The sequence below is a fragment of the Gorilla gorilla genome, chromosome 8, assembly GCF_029281585.2.
Source record: "Gorilla gorilla gorilla isolate KB3781 chromosome 8, NHGRI_mGorGor1-v2.1_pri, whole genome shotgun sequence".
NCBI classification, from domain to species: domain Eukaryota; kingdom Metazoa; phylum Chordata; class Mammalia; order Primates; family Hominidae; genus Gorilla; species Gorilla gorilla.
In genome coordinates this window covers 102104235-102120266 of record NC_073232.2, presented here as the reverse complement: position 1 = coordinate 102120266, position 16032 = coordinate 102104235, and the positions used below count along the sequence as shown (strand labels likewise).

Sequence of the window (16032 nt, the reverse complement as noted above, 5' to 3'; positions counted from 1 at the left end):
CAACAGAATGAAGAATAAAAACCATATGATCATTTCAATTCATGTTGAAAGGGCATTTCAACATCCCTTCATGATAAAAGCCCTCAAAAAAAATTCAACATCCCTTCATGATAAAAGCCCTCAAAAAGCTAGATATAGATGGAACATACTTCAACATAATAAAAGCCATATATGACAGACCAACAGCTAGTATCATACTGAATGGGGAAAAACTGAAAGCCTTTCCTCTAAGATTTGGAACAAAAGGATGCCCACTTTCACCACTGCTATTCAACATAGTACTGGAAGTCCTAGCTAGAACAATCCAAGAAGAAAAAGATACAAAGGGCATCCTTGAAAAGGAAGAAGTCAAATTATCCCTGTTTGCTGATGATATAATCTTATATTTGGAAAAACCTAGAGACCACAAGAAAATTATTAGAACTGATAAATTTAGTAAAGTTGCAGGATACAAAATCAATGTACAAAAATCAGTAGCATTTCTATATGCCAACAGCAAACAATTTGAAAAAGAAATTTAAAAAGTAATCTCATTTACAACAGCCACACATAAAATTAAATACCTAGAAATTAACCAAAGAAGTGAAAGATATCTATAATGAAAACTATAAAACACTGATGAAGAAAATTGAAGAGGACCCCAAAACATGAACAAATATTCCATGTTCATGGATTGGACAAATCAGTATTGTTAAAATGTCCATACTGCCCAAAGCAATCTACAGTTACAAGGCAATCCCTATCAAAATACCAACTACATTCTTCACAGAAATAGAAAAAATAATCCTACAATTTATATGGACCCACTAAAGACCCAGAACAGCCAAAACTATCCTAAGCTAAAAGGACAAACCTGGAGGAATCACATTACCTGACTTCAGATTATACCATAGAGCTATAGTAACCAAAACAGCCTGGTACTGACATAAAAGCAGACACATAGACCAATGGGACAGAATAACCCAGAAACAAATCCACACAACTACAGTGAACTCATTTTTCACAAAGGTGCCAAAAACTAACAATGGGGAAAAGACAGTCTCTTTAATAAATGGTGCTGAGAAAACTGAATATCCCCACGTAAAAGAATGAAACTAGACCCCTATCTCTTGACATATACAAAAAACAAATCAAAATGGATTAAGATGTAGATCTAAGACCTCAAGCTATGAAACTACTATAAGAAATCATTGAGGAAAATCTCCAGAACATTGGCCTAGGCAAAGACTTCTACTAGAGCAATACCCCACAAGCACAGGCAACCAAAGCAAAAATGGACAAATGGGATCACCTCAAGTTTAAAGCTTTTGCACAGCAAAGAACACAAACAACAAAGTGAAGAAACAACTCACAGAATGAGAGAAAACATTTGCAAACTATCCCTCTAACAAGGGATTAATAACCAGAATATGTAAAGCGTTCAAACAGCTCTATAGGAAAACATCTGATAAACTGCCAAAAAAAAAAAAAAAATGGGCAAAAGATTTAAATAGACATTTCTCAAAAGAAGACATAAAAATGGCAAATAGGCATGTGAAAAGGTGATCAACATCACAGATCATCAGAGAAACACAAATCAAAACTACAATGAAATATCATCTCACCCCAGTTAAAATGGCTTATATCCAAAAGATAGGCAATAACAAATGCTGATGAGGATATAGAGAAAAGGGAACACTTGTACACTGTTGGTAGGAATGTAAATTAGTACAAACACTATGAAAAACAGTTTGGAGCTTCCTCAAAAAACTACCATATGGTCCAGCAATCCCACTGCTGGGTATGTACCCAAAAGAAAGGAAATAGAAGAGATATCTGCACACCTATGTTTGTTACAGCACTGTTTACCATAGCTAAGATTTGGAAGCAACTTAAGTGTCCATCAACAGATGACTAGATAAAAAAATGTGGGACATAAACATTCAGCTGTAAAAAAAGAATGAAATCCTGTCATTTGCAACAACATGGATGGAACTGGATATTACTATGTTAATAAGCCAGGCACAGAAAGACAAAGACTGCATGTTCTCATTTATTTATGGGATCTAAAAATAAAATCAATTGACCTCATGGGCATACAGAGTAGAAGAATGGTTACCAGTGGCTGGTAAGGGTACTGACGGTTGCAGGGTGAGGTGGGGATGGTTAATGGGTACAAAAACAAATAAGATAAAAAGAATGATTTACTATTTGATAGCACAATAGGGTGACTATAATCAATAATAACTTACTTGTATATTTTTAAATGATCTAAAGAATGTAATTGGATTATTTGTAATTCAAAGGAAAAATGCTTGAGGGGATGGATACCTCATTCTCCATGATACACGTATTTCACATTGCATGCCTGTGTCAAAACATCTCACGTACCCCGTAAATATATACATGTACTATGTACCCACAAAATGTTTACAAAATTAGTGAGACATTCTAATTAAAGACTTGAGATCTTTTCTAAATAATGTATATACATGTTTTGTGATCTGTACACACTTATTCTCCAAATCCTAGCTATAATCCAAACAGATATGTAAAATCAGTTGTATAACAGATAAAGTAAAAAATAATTCATAAGATATTGTTAAATATAAGTAAACCAAATACCTGACCTATTACATCCTGTATAGCAAAATAAATGAGAATAACAGCCTCTTTCCTAGGATCTTCACTGATCCAATGTCTAAGATAATAGGGAAATACAGTTTGAAAGAAGCTATTATAAAAAAGCCTTATAAAAATATATAAATTTTGACTCATTTATTGAATTAAAATTATACTATGTATAAAACAGCAATCTATATGCAGAGTGATTTAATACATAATATATACATTTATATTTACAATACAGGATGTAAGTTCCAATGACTATGACTATAAAATTTATATTAAACATTTCCATAAGTGATTTATTTGGCTGTTTTTGTTCGAAGTCGTCGTTTGATAATCTGGTGATCACTCTCCTTCATTTTCTGGTCCATTAAAATCTGAAATTAAAAATTTCATAGTTTTTCAAAGCTTGTAAGTGAAAATAAAAATAAAAGCTTGTTTATAATGAGTAAGACATGTTCATGTGCTTAGTAACTGAAATGATACATTGGAGAATTTTTTTACTTAGACTACAGATATGCCATCTTCTATAAAAATTTATTTAAAAAATAGACTTTGTAAAAGATTCAACACTATCAAATTCTAGAAGTAAAATAACCTAGACTCCATATTGAATTCAAGGCAGATATAACTTAAAATAATTACTAAAATATTTGGAGACAAGTGCCTCAAATAATTTTTAAGAAATGATCTTTTGTGGCAACAAATGTATAACTTAGAAAGTGGAAAGCACATTATATAGTAACTAAGAAAACAATTTTCAGCCAAGGGAAGAAATCAGGTACTAATCAAACAGATGCTCAAAAATGACTGACAGAATGGTACTTACAACACCATGCCCTAATTTACTCTAACTCTTTACATCTTGCATTCAAGTGTCAATCTCATATCTGAAAGCTCTTGTTGCAAAAAAGGTTTCTCCTGATTTTTCTTGGCCACTTCTTTTTAATTTTTTTAATTTCTTTTAATTATTTTTTTACCTTCACTTTCATCCACTAAGCAAATGCAAGCATGACAGAAAATTTGAGCTTTCCCTGTGACAGCACATACTGTTCTGAATCAGGAGAATGAATCATAGAGTCAGGGTGATAACTACAGTCTCTTCCTAATAGATCCTCAAAGGCTTAGGGGAAAGGTGGGAGGAAATGGCTGAATGTCAGTTTTATATTTTTACCAGGAACACTTGGGCCCAGATTTGTACAACTCCCGTGATTTAAAAAAGAGAAAGAAAAAGAAAAAAAGATTGTGGAGGCAAATAAGTTACTAAATGGTGACAATTCTATTATTGGAAATAAATTTCTCTGATGCATTTTCAAATGCAAATGCATGACGCTTGTATACATTTAATACAGTATTTATATTTAATTAGTATAAACTTAACACATGTGAGACTAAAAGCATGACTTTTATAGCATGTGTTTTCAGAGATCTAAAGAATTGAAATTCAAACCACTGTAAAAAATTAAAAAGAACATGAACAGTTCTACATTGATGAAAACAGAAATACTAGCTTACCACTTGGCCTGATATATCAATAGGAGATGAAATTTCACTTGTGTATAATTTCCGTTTGGCTCGTTTTGGTTGAGACACATTTTCTTTACTTGCTTCTACATTTGAGAGCTTTGAAGAGCTCATTGTTTCAATTATCTTCTTTGCTATAAAATAAAAATGTTAATTAGTTCCTGAAATAATTTTCTAATTGCAAAGGTGATTTGAAATCCTTAATAAAGATGGTTTGAAATCCTTAATAAAGAATGAACATACGCAAACTAAAAACACTGCAATATATATATGGTGAAAGGGCATGAATAGACAAATCACAAAGAAAAAAAGTAAATGTCAAGAGAACATGAAATAATGATCGACAGCAAAAAAAAAAGCAAATAAAGTATCATTTGATTAATGTTCAATGTAGTAAAAAATCTCAGGCATCTTTAATGACTTGGAAAATGTTTATGCTATGTTAAGCAAAAGAGCAGGATATATATATAGTGGATCATGCAGCATTAAAAATAAGGTGGTAGATGATCTAGTTCAATGCTCATGCATAAAGTTATGCACAATGAATGCTGCATGAAAATACTTTGTAAACCCTTTACTTCAAGTCCACACACAAACGGACAGAAACCAAACTGTTAACAGCTGATTGCTTTTAGCGAAGTAGAATAGGAATTTTTAAATTCCTTACTATGTACATAGTACATAGTACTTTTTTTTAATAGAAAACATATTTCCATCTGGGAAAATTCCTGGATAGAAATTCACACACATGTGATGTCAAATATTTTTTTTTTTAAATAGAAAAAACATTTAAGGCATTAGACTAAATTGAGAAGACTACTTGTTAAGGGCTGAGCTGGGCTTGAGAGAGCTGAGAGTCCAGGTATCGGAGAAGCCAGTTAAGACAACAAGCCAAAATGAAAGTAACAACCCAGCTTTTTAACCACTTATTTCAACAGTATATGCAAGAGGCTAAACCTGAGAAAGCACCAGCTCCTACCCACCCTCTTCTATAGTCCACCACAGAATAATACAGATCAGCATAAAAGTGGTGGTCATTTTACCACCCAGGCAGCCCCAAAAAAAAGGCTCTCACAGTTTTATAGACCTCAGGGCTGGAGGTTGGAGGGAGCTATACGTGGAAAAGTACCGAGTTACAGTGGAGAAAAGCATCTTCAAGGTTCCCCCTCCTGTTCCCCTCCATAAGAATGCCTCCACCAAAGGCCTCAATAAAGAGGCTCTGAATGGAGGCACTCAGGCTAAATATGCAAATATGAGTAAGAGCATGACTAGCTTGGGGGATGCTGGATCCTTGACTATAACTCCCTTAAGAGATTATAATGCATTGGCTATGCATCAAGTCTGGTGTAGGAAGGGAAGCTTGTCAGATAAGTCTTTGTAATTGCCTATGGTACAGCCTAAAAAAAATAGAAATGTTTAAAAATCATACATATGTTGGCCTAGAGCCAAACTCATCACTACTATGTGCTAGCCACTGTACTAAGTAAGAGCTGACAGTATGAACTAGACAGACATTTTGTCCTGTGCAGATTATATTCTAGTGTAAAAGATAATAAGAAAGCAAAGAATTACAGTTTAAAAAGTGCTAAGACAAAAAATAGGATTGAATAATAAAGATTAAGTGATGCTGGGGATGAGGGCTAGTGACAGGGTGATGAAGGAAGGTGTGTCTCCCTAATAACGTTCCATCAGCTATGAGGGCTCAAGGGTAAGGGGGCAGCTAAGAGAAAAGCCAGGGTGTGTTCCAGATAAAAGAAAGCACAGGAAAAAGCAAAAGAAATCAATGATATGAAGGTAAGAAAGAAGCTGGCAAATTCTAGGAACTGTCAGAAGTTAGCAGGATTGAAGCTGGCTAGTTATCAAACCGTAGAATAATAAGAGATAGACTGGAGAGAGTCAGAAATCAGGTCATTCAGAAGAATGAGAAATCATTAAAGGATCAGAGGAGTAACATAATTCAATCTGCACTTTGAAAAGAACATTCTGTCATGTATGAATGGATGGGAGATGACAAGAGGGGCAAGCTGGGAGACCAGTGATACTAAGTGATGGATTAACAGTGGTTATCAGAGCAGCAGAATTTTAAGAACTAATCTCCATTTTTTCTTTTCTCTCTATATTTCCAAGTAACCCAAAACAACAAATATGTATTACAGTTACAGTTCAAAATAGGGATATCTTACATTTCTAGAAATAAGTAAAAACAAAAAGAAAAAAGGAAAAAAAAATGTATGTCAAGTGCATTGGTAGGGAAGCTGTTAAGGAACCAAGTCAATGAAGTAAGAGAATCATTACCCTTATCTGATTACGTACTTATTATAGGTACCTACCTCTCCTTGAAAATATATTTCTTTTTAATATAAAAGTGGTAGTCAGTAAGCCTAAAGGACTCTAAAGAAAGATGTCCCTCCTCTCCAAATTTAGATATTTAACAGTTTGCTGTTTGTCCCTCCGGATATTTTCTCTGTTTATACAAACACATTTTTTAAATGTATGTATTTTTTTAAATGTATGTAAATATGTGTATATCTTAACATATACACAGGTATCAATATGTCCACATTATATTATCAAGAAAAAAAGCACTAAGCATACTGTTTCTGCAGCTAAACTCAATAGGTATTTATGAAAATAATGTGTTTTTGACATATTGTACATAAACAGATAATGTTTACATATGCACAGAAAAAAAAAACACTAGAAGGATATATACCATAATACTAATACTGGCAAACTTGTCCAACCCACCTTATTTTGTTGTTGTTTTTGTTCTGTTTTGTTTTGTTTTGTTTTAGGCTTTTAGCGGCCTGAAGCCATGGTTTTTAGTTTCTGTCTCTAGTGATAAGCAGAAAACAGGGATGAGGAAGGGGATTTCCTGTCCCAACCAAAAACAGAAACTAAGAACCCATGACTGTATTCTCACCCTTGGGCACCCTAAAAAGTGTAATCCTGCCCACATTTCAATACACAGGATAAATCCCATCTCTCCCATAAAAACCTTCCCAAAGCCCCCTAATCAGAGTAGCTCTTTTCCCTCCAATACTATCATATCTTTGTTTATACCCCTATTACTATATTAAGTAGCCTGCTCTGGATCAGTTACTTAAATATAAGCCTTTCTCTTCTACTACATAGCGAACACCTAGATCTATCATCCTTTTACATGTTTCTTCCCACAGTACCTAGTATAGGACAATGCCTGTTTGAAGTATAATATTCCCTGAACAGCTGTTGAGTTTATATATCAATTAGGTATTAAAATATACCCAACATCTAACAAAAAAAGGTCATTTAATTAATTTTCTGCAAACCTTTTGATTGAAGAATTGAGGGAGAATGTTGTAAGAAGTCTCCAAATTTCTGTAGTGTTCCTTCTTTTTTCTTAGTGGCCAGGTTTACACCAATTATGGATGCCTGACTCCGTAAAGAATATGTTTTCTTAGATGATGGACGTATGGCAACCTAATAAACAAAACATTTTTTGTTATTGTTGATGAGAAGTGTTAGAAGGAAATAGTTATGGCCACAGCTGAATTAAAGAGGCCAGAGACAGGTTATGAATTCTCAGGTAGGAAACTTTAAGTATATAAGGATACGGATAAAAGGGTCAGACAATGGTAAACAGAGTTTGACAGGCAGAGTGTTAAAGTCAGAAGTAAACACATAAAGTAGATGCTACTGGCCAAATGCTAAAGGTTACATTTCAACTGAATCAGATGTATAGGAAAGAGAAGATAAGTGAGTTATAATTGAACCCAACTGGATTTCTGGATAATTGCTACAATTTTGGACAAATTAAAAGACACACCTTTTGTTCCTTTTTGACAGAAGAATTTCTATCATCTGAAATAGGAAATTTCAAATTAGTTCTGGGTGTAGCATTCTTCTTATTTTCACATTTCACCAAGTCCTAAAAATAATGAATTTTAGCACCAGTTAATTTCTTGACAATATTTTATTTCTCTAGACTCAAAAAAGAAAATATGTAAAAAGCTACATTATCACTTAAAACAGTGACTCTTAACTGAGGGCAATTTTGAACTCAGAGGACAATGGCAATGTTTGAAGATATTTTTGGTTGTCTTTGCCAGGGAGAAGGGGATATTATTGGCCACGAGTGGGTAGAGGTCAGGAATGCTGTTAAACATCCCTACAATGCACAGGATAGATAGCCCTTAAAACAAAGAGGTATACAGCCCAAAATGTCAACTGTGCTGGAGTTGAGAAACCCTGACTGAAGGTGTGAATTTTTCAAACATATCACAAGTAATGAAATTACATAAGCTAAATGAAAAACATGGAAGGAATAATATCTTTTATTTGAAACCGAGCTTTAAAATACAGCATAGCAATATACCTACCTATTGCCTAACTCCCAAATAATACAAGCATCTATGTCTAAGTTCTCTCACTGACATTTGACAATATCAAAAATAAAATAAAAACAAAACTTCAAATAACCAAAGGTAAAATGTTAAAACTTTTAAAATATTATCTTTCTTCTCTACAACATGGGTATGGCATCTTACTCTTCTTTTCCCCAAATAACCTCACATAGGACAAAGCCCTTTACAGATATACTCACTGACTTGAACTGCTGCAAATCCTAGTTGTACCAAAGATAAAAGTTCGGGAAAAAGGGGGCAAGAAGAGAAGCAGAGAAAAGATCATGACTGAACCTCAGAATCCAAATTACAAAGCAGAAGTTATAAGGGTCATAAGAAGCAGACGCCATGACAGGGAAAAGACAGACGGTAATCATAGGATGCAAGTGAAAAGAGACCATGAGGCTACCTCCACACATAGTGGTCAGTAAGGAGCTCTTTGGAAATCTTCACTGGATTAGAATATAGCCTGTCGGGGGGTGGGGGGCTAGGGGAGGGATAGCATTAGGAGAAATACCTAATGTAGGTGACAGATTGATGGGTGCAGCAAACCACCATAGCATGTGTATACCTATGTAACAAAACTGCACATTCTGCACACATACCACAGAACTTAGTAATTAAAAAAAAAAAAAGAGTATGTGGAAGAAAAAAAGAAAATAGGATTGCATAAATGATTTTCATGGGGGCCCATGTACTTAGTTTATTATAGCAGTGAAGATTGAGTAAAATCAGTTAGAAAATTTAAAGTTTCTACATGATGTATCTACAACAATCTGTAAATCTTTTCTGAAATATACATGAGGGATATATGCCAATAGTAAAATTAATAAAATATTTATATTTTAACCTTCTTGAGAACTACACTTGGTGTTTCCTTCTTCGTTGAAAAAAAAATGGATCAAGAAAAAGCCAACTAGATGATGAAACTCAGTGTTTTAATGTTATTTTTAAATTAAATATAAAACAAAAGTTAACTAGTAAGACTCCATAAAACAATCTCTAAAGGTGTTACATGTGTAGCAGAAAAACTATGCTAAATAATATTCACTCAGCAAAATTATTACCTGACAGAGAGCCTCAGGAGTATAGTTAATACTATTTCTGCTCTTGCACCAGCTTGAAAATATACTACTCTTCAAAGAAGTAAAAGAAAGTTGAAGAAAAATTATTTTGCTAGAGAGTTTGTAATTAGTTTTAAGCTTAAAACAAGTTACTTTAAAAATAAGTATTACTGATACCCTTTCTCCCAGTTGACTGCATCGGCTCCTGAGGCTTCTGCATTCTTCACGTAGTTCTCGAGCCTTGGCTTTCAGCTCCATCAGCTCCTTTAAGCACTTCTCTGTATTGGTTTTTCTAGTTATACATTTGTCTAAATTTTTTTCAAAGTTTTCAGCTTCTTTGCCTTTGGTTTGAATTTCCTCCTGTAGCTTAGAGTAGTTTGATCGTCTGAAGCCTTCTTCTCTCAATTCGTCAAAGTCATTCTCCGTCCAGCTTTGTTCCATTGCTGGTGAGGAACTGCATTCCTTTGGAGGAGGAGAGGCGCTCTGCTTTTTAGATGAAATGAATGAAATGAAGCGAGAAGCGAAGTTTAGAGAAAAAAGAATAAAAAGAAACAAACAAAGCCTCCCAGAAATATGGGACTATGTGAAAAGACCAAATCTATGTCTGATTGGTGTACCTGAAAGTGACAGGAGAATGGAACCAAGTTGGAAAACATTCTGCAGGATATTATCCAGGAGAACTTCCCCAATCTAGCAAGGCAGGCCAACATTCAGATTCAGGAAATACAGAGAACACCACAAAGATACTCCTCGAGAAGAGCAACTCCAAGACACATAATTGTCAGATTCAGCAAAGTCGAAATGAAGGAAAAAATGTTAAGGGGAGCCAGAGAGAAAGGTCGGGTTACCCACAAAGGGAAGCCCATCAGACTAACAGCGGATCTCTCGGCAGAAACTCTACAAGCCAGAAGAGAGTGGGGGCCAATATTCAACATTCTTAAAGAAAAGAATTTTCAACCCAGAATTTCATATCCAGCCAAACTAAGCTTCATAAGTGAAGGAGAAATAAAATACTTAACAGACGTTATTTCTGAGGGCTGTGTTCTGTTCCATTGATCTATATCTCTGTTTTGGTACCAGTACCATGCTGTCTTGGTTACTGTAGCCTTGTAGTATAGTTTGAAGTCAGGTAGCGTGATGCCTCCAGCTTTGTTCTTTTGGCTTAGGATTGACTTGGCAATGTGGGCTCTTTTTTGGTTCCATATGAACTTTAAAGTAGTTTTTTCCAATTCTGTGAAGAAAGTCATTGGTAGCTTGATGGGGATGGCATTGAATCTATAAATTAGCTTGGGCAGTATGGCCATTTTCACGATATTGATTCTTCCTACACATGAGCATGGAATGTTCTTCCATTTGTTTGTATCCTCTTTTATTTCATTGAGCAGTGGTTTGTAGTTCTCCTTGAAGAGGTCCTTCAAGTCCCTTGTAAGTTGGATTCCTAGGTATTTTATTCTCTTTGAAGCAATTGTGAATGGGAGTTCACTCATGATTTGGCTGTTTGTCTGTTATTGGTGTATAAGAATGCTTGTGAAATAACGCTGCATATCTACAACTATCTGATCTTTGACAAACCTGACAAAAACAAGCAATGGGGAAAGGATTCCCTATTTAATAAATGGTGCTGGGAAAACTGGCTAGCCATATGTAGAAAGCTGAAACTGGATCCCTTCCTTACACCTTATACAAAAATTAATTCAAGATGGATTAAAGACTTAAACGTTAGACCTAAAACCATAAAAACCCTAGAAGAAAACCTGGGCATTACCATTCAGGACATAGGCATGGGCAAGGACTTCATGTCTAAAACACCAAAAGCAATGGCAACAAAAGACAAAATTGACAAATGGGATCTAATCAAACTAAAGAGCTTCTGCACAGCAAAAGAAACTACCATCAAAGTGAACAGGTGACCTACAAAATGGGAGAAAATTTTCGCAACCTACTCATCTGACAAAGGGCTAATATCCAGAATCTACAATGAACTCAAACAAATTTACAAGGAAAAAACAAACAACCCCATCAAAAAGTGGGTGAAGGACATGAACAGACACTTCTCAAAAGAAGACATTTATGCAGCCAAAAAACACATGAAAAAATGCTCACCATCACTGGCCATCAGAGAAATGCAAATCAAAACCACAATGAGATATCATCTCACACCAGTTAGAATGGCAATCATTAAAAAGTCAGGGAACAACAGGTGCTGGAGAGGATGTGGAGAAATAGGAACACTTTTACACTGTTGGTGGGACTGTAAACTAGTTCAACCATTGTGGAAGTCAGTGTGGCGATTCCTCAGGGATCTAGAACTAGAAATACCATTTGACTCAGCCATCCCATTACTGGGTATATACCCAAAGGACTATAAATCATGCTGCTATAAAGACACATGCACACGTATGTTTATTGTGGCACTATTCACAATAGCAAAGACTTGGAACCAATCCAAATGTCCAACAATGATAGACTGGATTAAGAAAATGTGGCACATATACACCATGGAATACTATGCAGCCATAAAAAATGATGAGTTCATGTCCTTTGTAGGGACATGGATGAAACTGGAAATCATCATTCTCAGTAAACTATCACAAGGACAAAAAACCAAACACCGCATGTTCTCACTCATAGGTGGGAATTGAACAATGGGAACACATGGACACAGGAAGGGGAACATCACACTCTGGGGACTGTTGTGGGGTGGGGGGAGCGGGGAGGGATGGCATTAGGAGATATACCTAATGCTAAATGACGAGTTGATGGGTGCAGCACACCAGCATGGCACATATATACATATGTAACTAAACTGCACATTGTGCACATGTACCCTAAAACTTAAAGTATAATAATAAAAAAATAAATAAATAAAAATATATAAATAAATAAATATTACTATTTATTATGTAACTGCCACTTGCAGAGCAAAAGCGAAGCATTTTCAACACATTAATCCATTGTTCCAAAAAGGAGAAAACAGGATCAGAAACCTCATCTGACTTGCCAAATCTCCACATCTAGGACATGGTAGGTTTGGCAACCCTTCAATCAAGAAACTGCAGTAAGAAGAGGTTAATAGCTTTTAGCCTACCACTACATAGAGGCCCAAATTTTAACACTGGCTGATGAAAAAAGAATTTCTCTTTTAAAACTTGCTAGGACCATACAGACAAGATTTTAGTTAAATGACAAAGATTATACTCAAGCAAGTTAGCTATTTCAGTTTCTCTGATTTCTACATAACCCTCTTTTCTCTTCCAATACAGGGAAAGTGACTAAGTATGAACAGGACTGGTGTACTGAAATGGCTCTCCAGTAAAATCCACCATCATTTGATGTATTATAGTTTAACTGAAGCAAGGGATACGCTATATCTTTTAATATACGTAGCTTTTTATCTGAAGACCATTAAACCACAGTAATATTCTTTATTTTTCTGAGACAGTCTCGCTCTATCACCCAGGCTGGAGTGCAGTGGTGCCATCTCATCTCATTGCAACCTCCACTTCCTGGGTTCAAGTTGTTCTCCTGCCTCAGCCTCCTGAGTAGCTGAGATTACAGGTGTGCACCACCACTCCTGGCTAATTTTGTATTTTTAGTAGAGACGGGGTTTTACCATGTTGACCAGGTTGGTCTTGAATTCGTGACCTCAAGTGATCCGCCAGCCCCAGCCTCCCAAAGTGCTGGGATTACAGGCATGAGTCACCACACCTGGCCCACAGTGATATCCTTAAAGGGTATAAAATACAGCATAAATTGTGATTTTGGTCTCTAACAGCAGTGCCTATGAACAGGAGGGCAATATAGCAGTTTAACTCTATACTATAACAGCTTTATACATTAAATTTACTCATCAGTTAAGTATTTACCTCCTCCATTTCATTACTCTTCCTCTTCCGAGCCTTGGGAATCTTAACTGTCACTGGTGTGGTACAACCAGGGTGTTTCACTGCCATTTTGTTTGGCTGTAAAGGTGTAAATTGAATCTCTAACTCAGGTTTTGGAAATCGAGTGCTTTGATCATTTTCTGTTGACACTTCACAAGAGTCAAGGACTACAGATCCATCCTACAACAGAATTTAAAAGGAAAAATATTATTTGTAGAGTATACATTTATAAACCACAAAGAATTAATTCTCTCAAATGCCTATTCAAGACAATGCATTGGGAAAGACAAAAAGCGTGCTAGGTCACAGCAAGAACAGAAAGACTGAGCGATCATCTACTTTCTTCAGGCTCACACATGGTATGTTAAAATTAGGGGTAATATCGGTATTTCCCAAACTTGTATGATCATAAGAATTACTTACAGAATTTGTTTAAAAGACTCCTGGACTCTACCACAAACCTAGTAAATCAGAAATCTCCCAAGGGAGGAGGCTGGGATTTTTGACAAACAGCCTGGTTATATTAAAGAAGCAGGCTGCAAATACTTTGCTACTCTTCCCATTGAGAGATGGAGTCTCTCATTCCCCTCTATTTGAATTTGGGCCTTATAGCCAATAGGATGTGGTAGAAATAACATTATGGTCCTCTAAGGCTCAATCATAAGAAGCATTAGAACTTCTGTCCTGTCCTCTTAGAACACTTTCAGGACACTCACCCTCAAAATGCCCCATCTCAGGCCAGCTACCACGCCATGAGAGGTCCAATCCACAGGGAGAGACCACAAATTAAGTCCAGTGGAATTCCCAGAATCAACCATCAGTTAACTGAATTAATCATTTTGGACTTTCAGCCCAGTTAAGTATATCGATTACATGAAGGCAAGAACATACAAAATAGCCTAACAATATGATTCCCCAAATTGTGGAATATACAATAACTGCTGGAATTAGAAAATTGGAACCAGGAGGTTTTAGGACAACATACATAAATTTATGGAGAAAGAAATGTTCCATTATATGTGTTTGTCCATGCAATCAAGAATTAAGCCTTGTTTATGGCTAAACTTCAAACTTTTCTGTGAAATTTATGATTTGTATTAGTCCCCAAGGTTAGTGCTAATTATTTGAAACTACTAAGAACTGTCAAGGAAAAACCAAGAGAAAATGAATGGCTCATGTTATTTTCCCAGATTAAAATGTCCTTCTCAGTTGGCCATGGTGGCACATGCCTGTAGTCCCAGCTACTCAGGAGGCTGAGGCAGGAGGACTGCTTGAGCCTGGGAGTTCAAGTTCAGCTGCCAGAGAAACATAGTGAAACCCCATTTCTTTTTTTTTTTTTTTAAGACTTTTTCTTCACATTGTCTGCTTAATAAGCTTCCATTCATAAGATACAATATGGTATCACCTTCTTTAATCCATTTCCACAACCACTCAGGCAAAATTCATTTCATCTTCCTCAGTGTTCCTTGTAGTACTCACTTTATATTTCTACTGTAACACTTAGCCCATGAAGTAAAATCAAACAAGTCATTCACTTATGTATCTACCTTACTAGATTCTTCACTCCTTGAGGATGACAATCTGTCTTATTGATGTTCGTATCCTCAGTGCTTAAAAAAGTTCCCAATTCTGAATGCTCCCAATAAATGTGTTTTAAAAAGAAATTTAAAAAGTAATTTTATCTTCAAAAATTTTAAGTAACATAGAATTTTTATCTATTTCATATCCAACCTAAGAATCTCTATATTATCCAAAGTTATTCACAGAACCCTAAGCCCAATACAAATTAAGGAAACTCACAAGTTGTTATTGAAGACTGCTGACAAAGCTACTAAATGGATACAATTACAAAAAATACTATTTAACACAATGTTTATTAAAGCAACCTTTTATGAGAGCAAATTATCCCTATTTTCTCTTTAGTAGGATTTCCTATTTCTGACCATCAAGTTTGTTTCTATTAACAGATCTACTGCTTTTAAGATGAGATTAACATCACTTGGGGATATAATCTCCCAAAAGAATTTCACCTCTCCTCAAAAGCCTCTAGTTTCTTTCACACAGCCCAGAGCACATACAGCTAATTGTGCAGTAAGGTATCTTCAGCAACTGACTTGTACGTGTTATTTAGTAATAGTGGATAAAGAGAATAAATAAGTGGACTGTGCTGCCAAATACCCACCTCTACTTTATTTCTGGAAATTTCAAAACTTGTCAATTGAGGTTCAGTTTGAAGTTTGTCAGGATCTGCTGAACTAATACGTTTGGGCTTGATATCCATGATTTGTGTTTCCTAAAGTAAGGAAATATTAAAGCAACAGGGCATTGTAACCTGAAAATATATTGAAGAAAACTTCACATAAAGAATATAAAATCAAGATTTGTGTGAAACTAAACAATGGAAATAAGTAAAGACCTTTAATTACCACCTAGCCCTCCTATTTCTCTTTCAACCTCAGATACTCAGGAAAGCCTGGGTCACTTTCCAGTTTATTGACTCTGATCTAAGGAGAAATTTGAAAGATTGCTTGCAACTTCCAAGTGTTCTGCCCACATTCTCTTGCTTTA

At 35.4% G+C, this 16032-nt stretch overlaps 1 protein-coding gene across 6 annotated transcripts in view; it reads right to left on the bottom strand.

The window, feature by feature from the left end:
* Nucleotides 1-2019: 2019 nt before the first annotated feature.
* The window catches only part of KIF20B (kinesin family member 20B), a 73009-nt gene continuing 58996 nt past the window's right edge, over nt 2020-16032 (bottom strand). For 2 of the 6 annotated variants that reach the window (XM_055353831.2, XM_055353829.2), the window contains exons 28-34: nt 15647-15757; nt 13447-13644; nt 9758-10066; nt 7940-8041; nt 7443-7593; nt 4123-4265; nt 2020-2984 (exon numbers count right to left, since the gene is read on the bottom strand). In XM_055353831.2, coding sequence (XP_055209806.2) covers nt 2907-2984; nt 4123-4265; nt 7443-7593; nt 7940-8041; nt 9758-10066; nt 13447-13644; nt 15647-15757 — 1092 coding nt within the window. In that variant the 3' untranslated portion in view covers nt 2020-2906. The remainder of the gene's footprint in view (nt 2985-4122; nt 4266-7442; nt 7594-7939; nt 8042-9757; nt 10067-13446; nt 13645-15646; nt 15758-16032) is intronic. The other 4 variants (XM_063710311.1, XM_055353830.2, XM_004049777.4 and 1 more) reach the window with 2 other exon arrangements.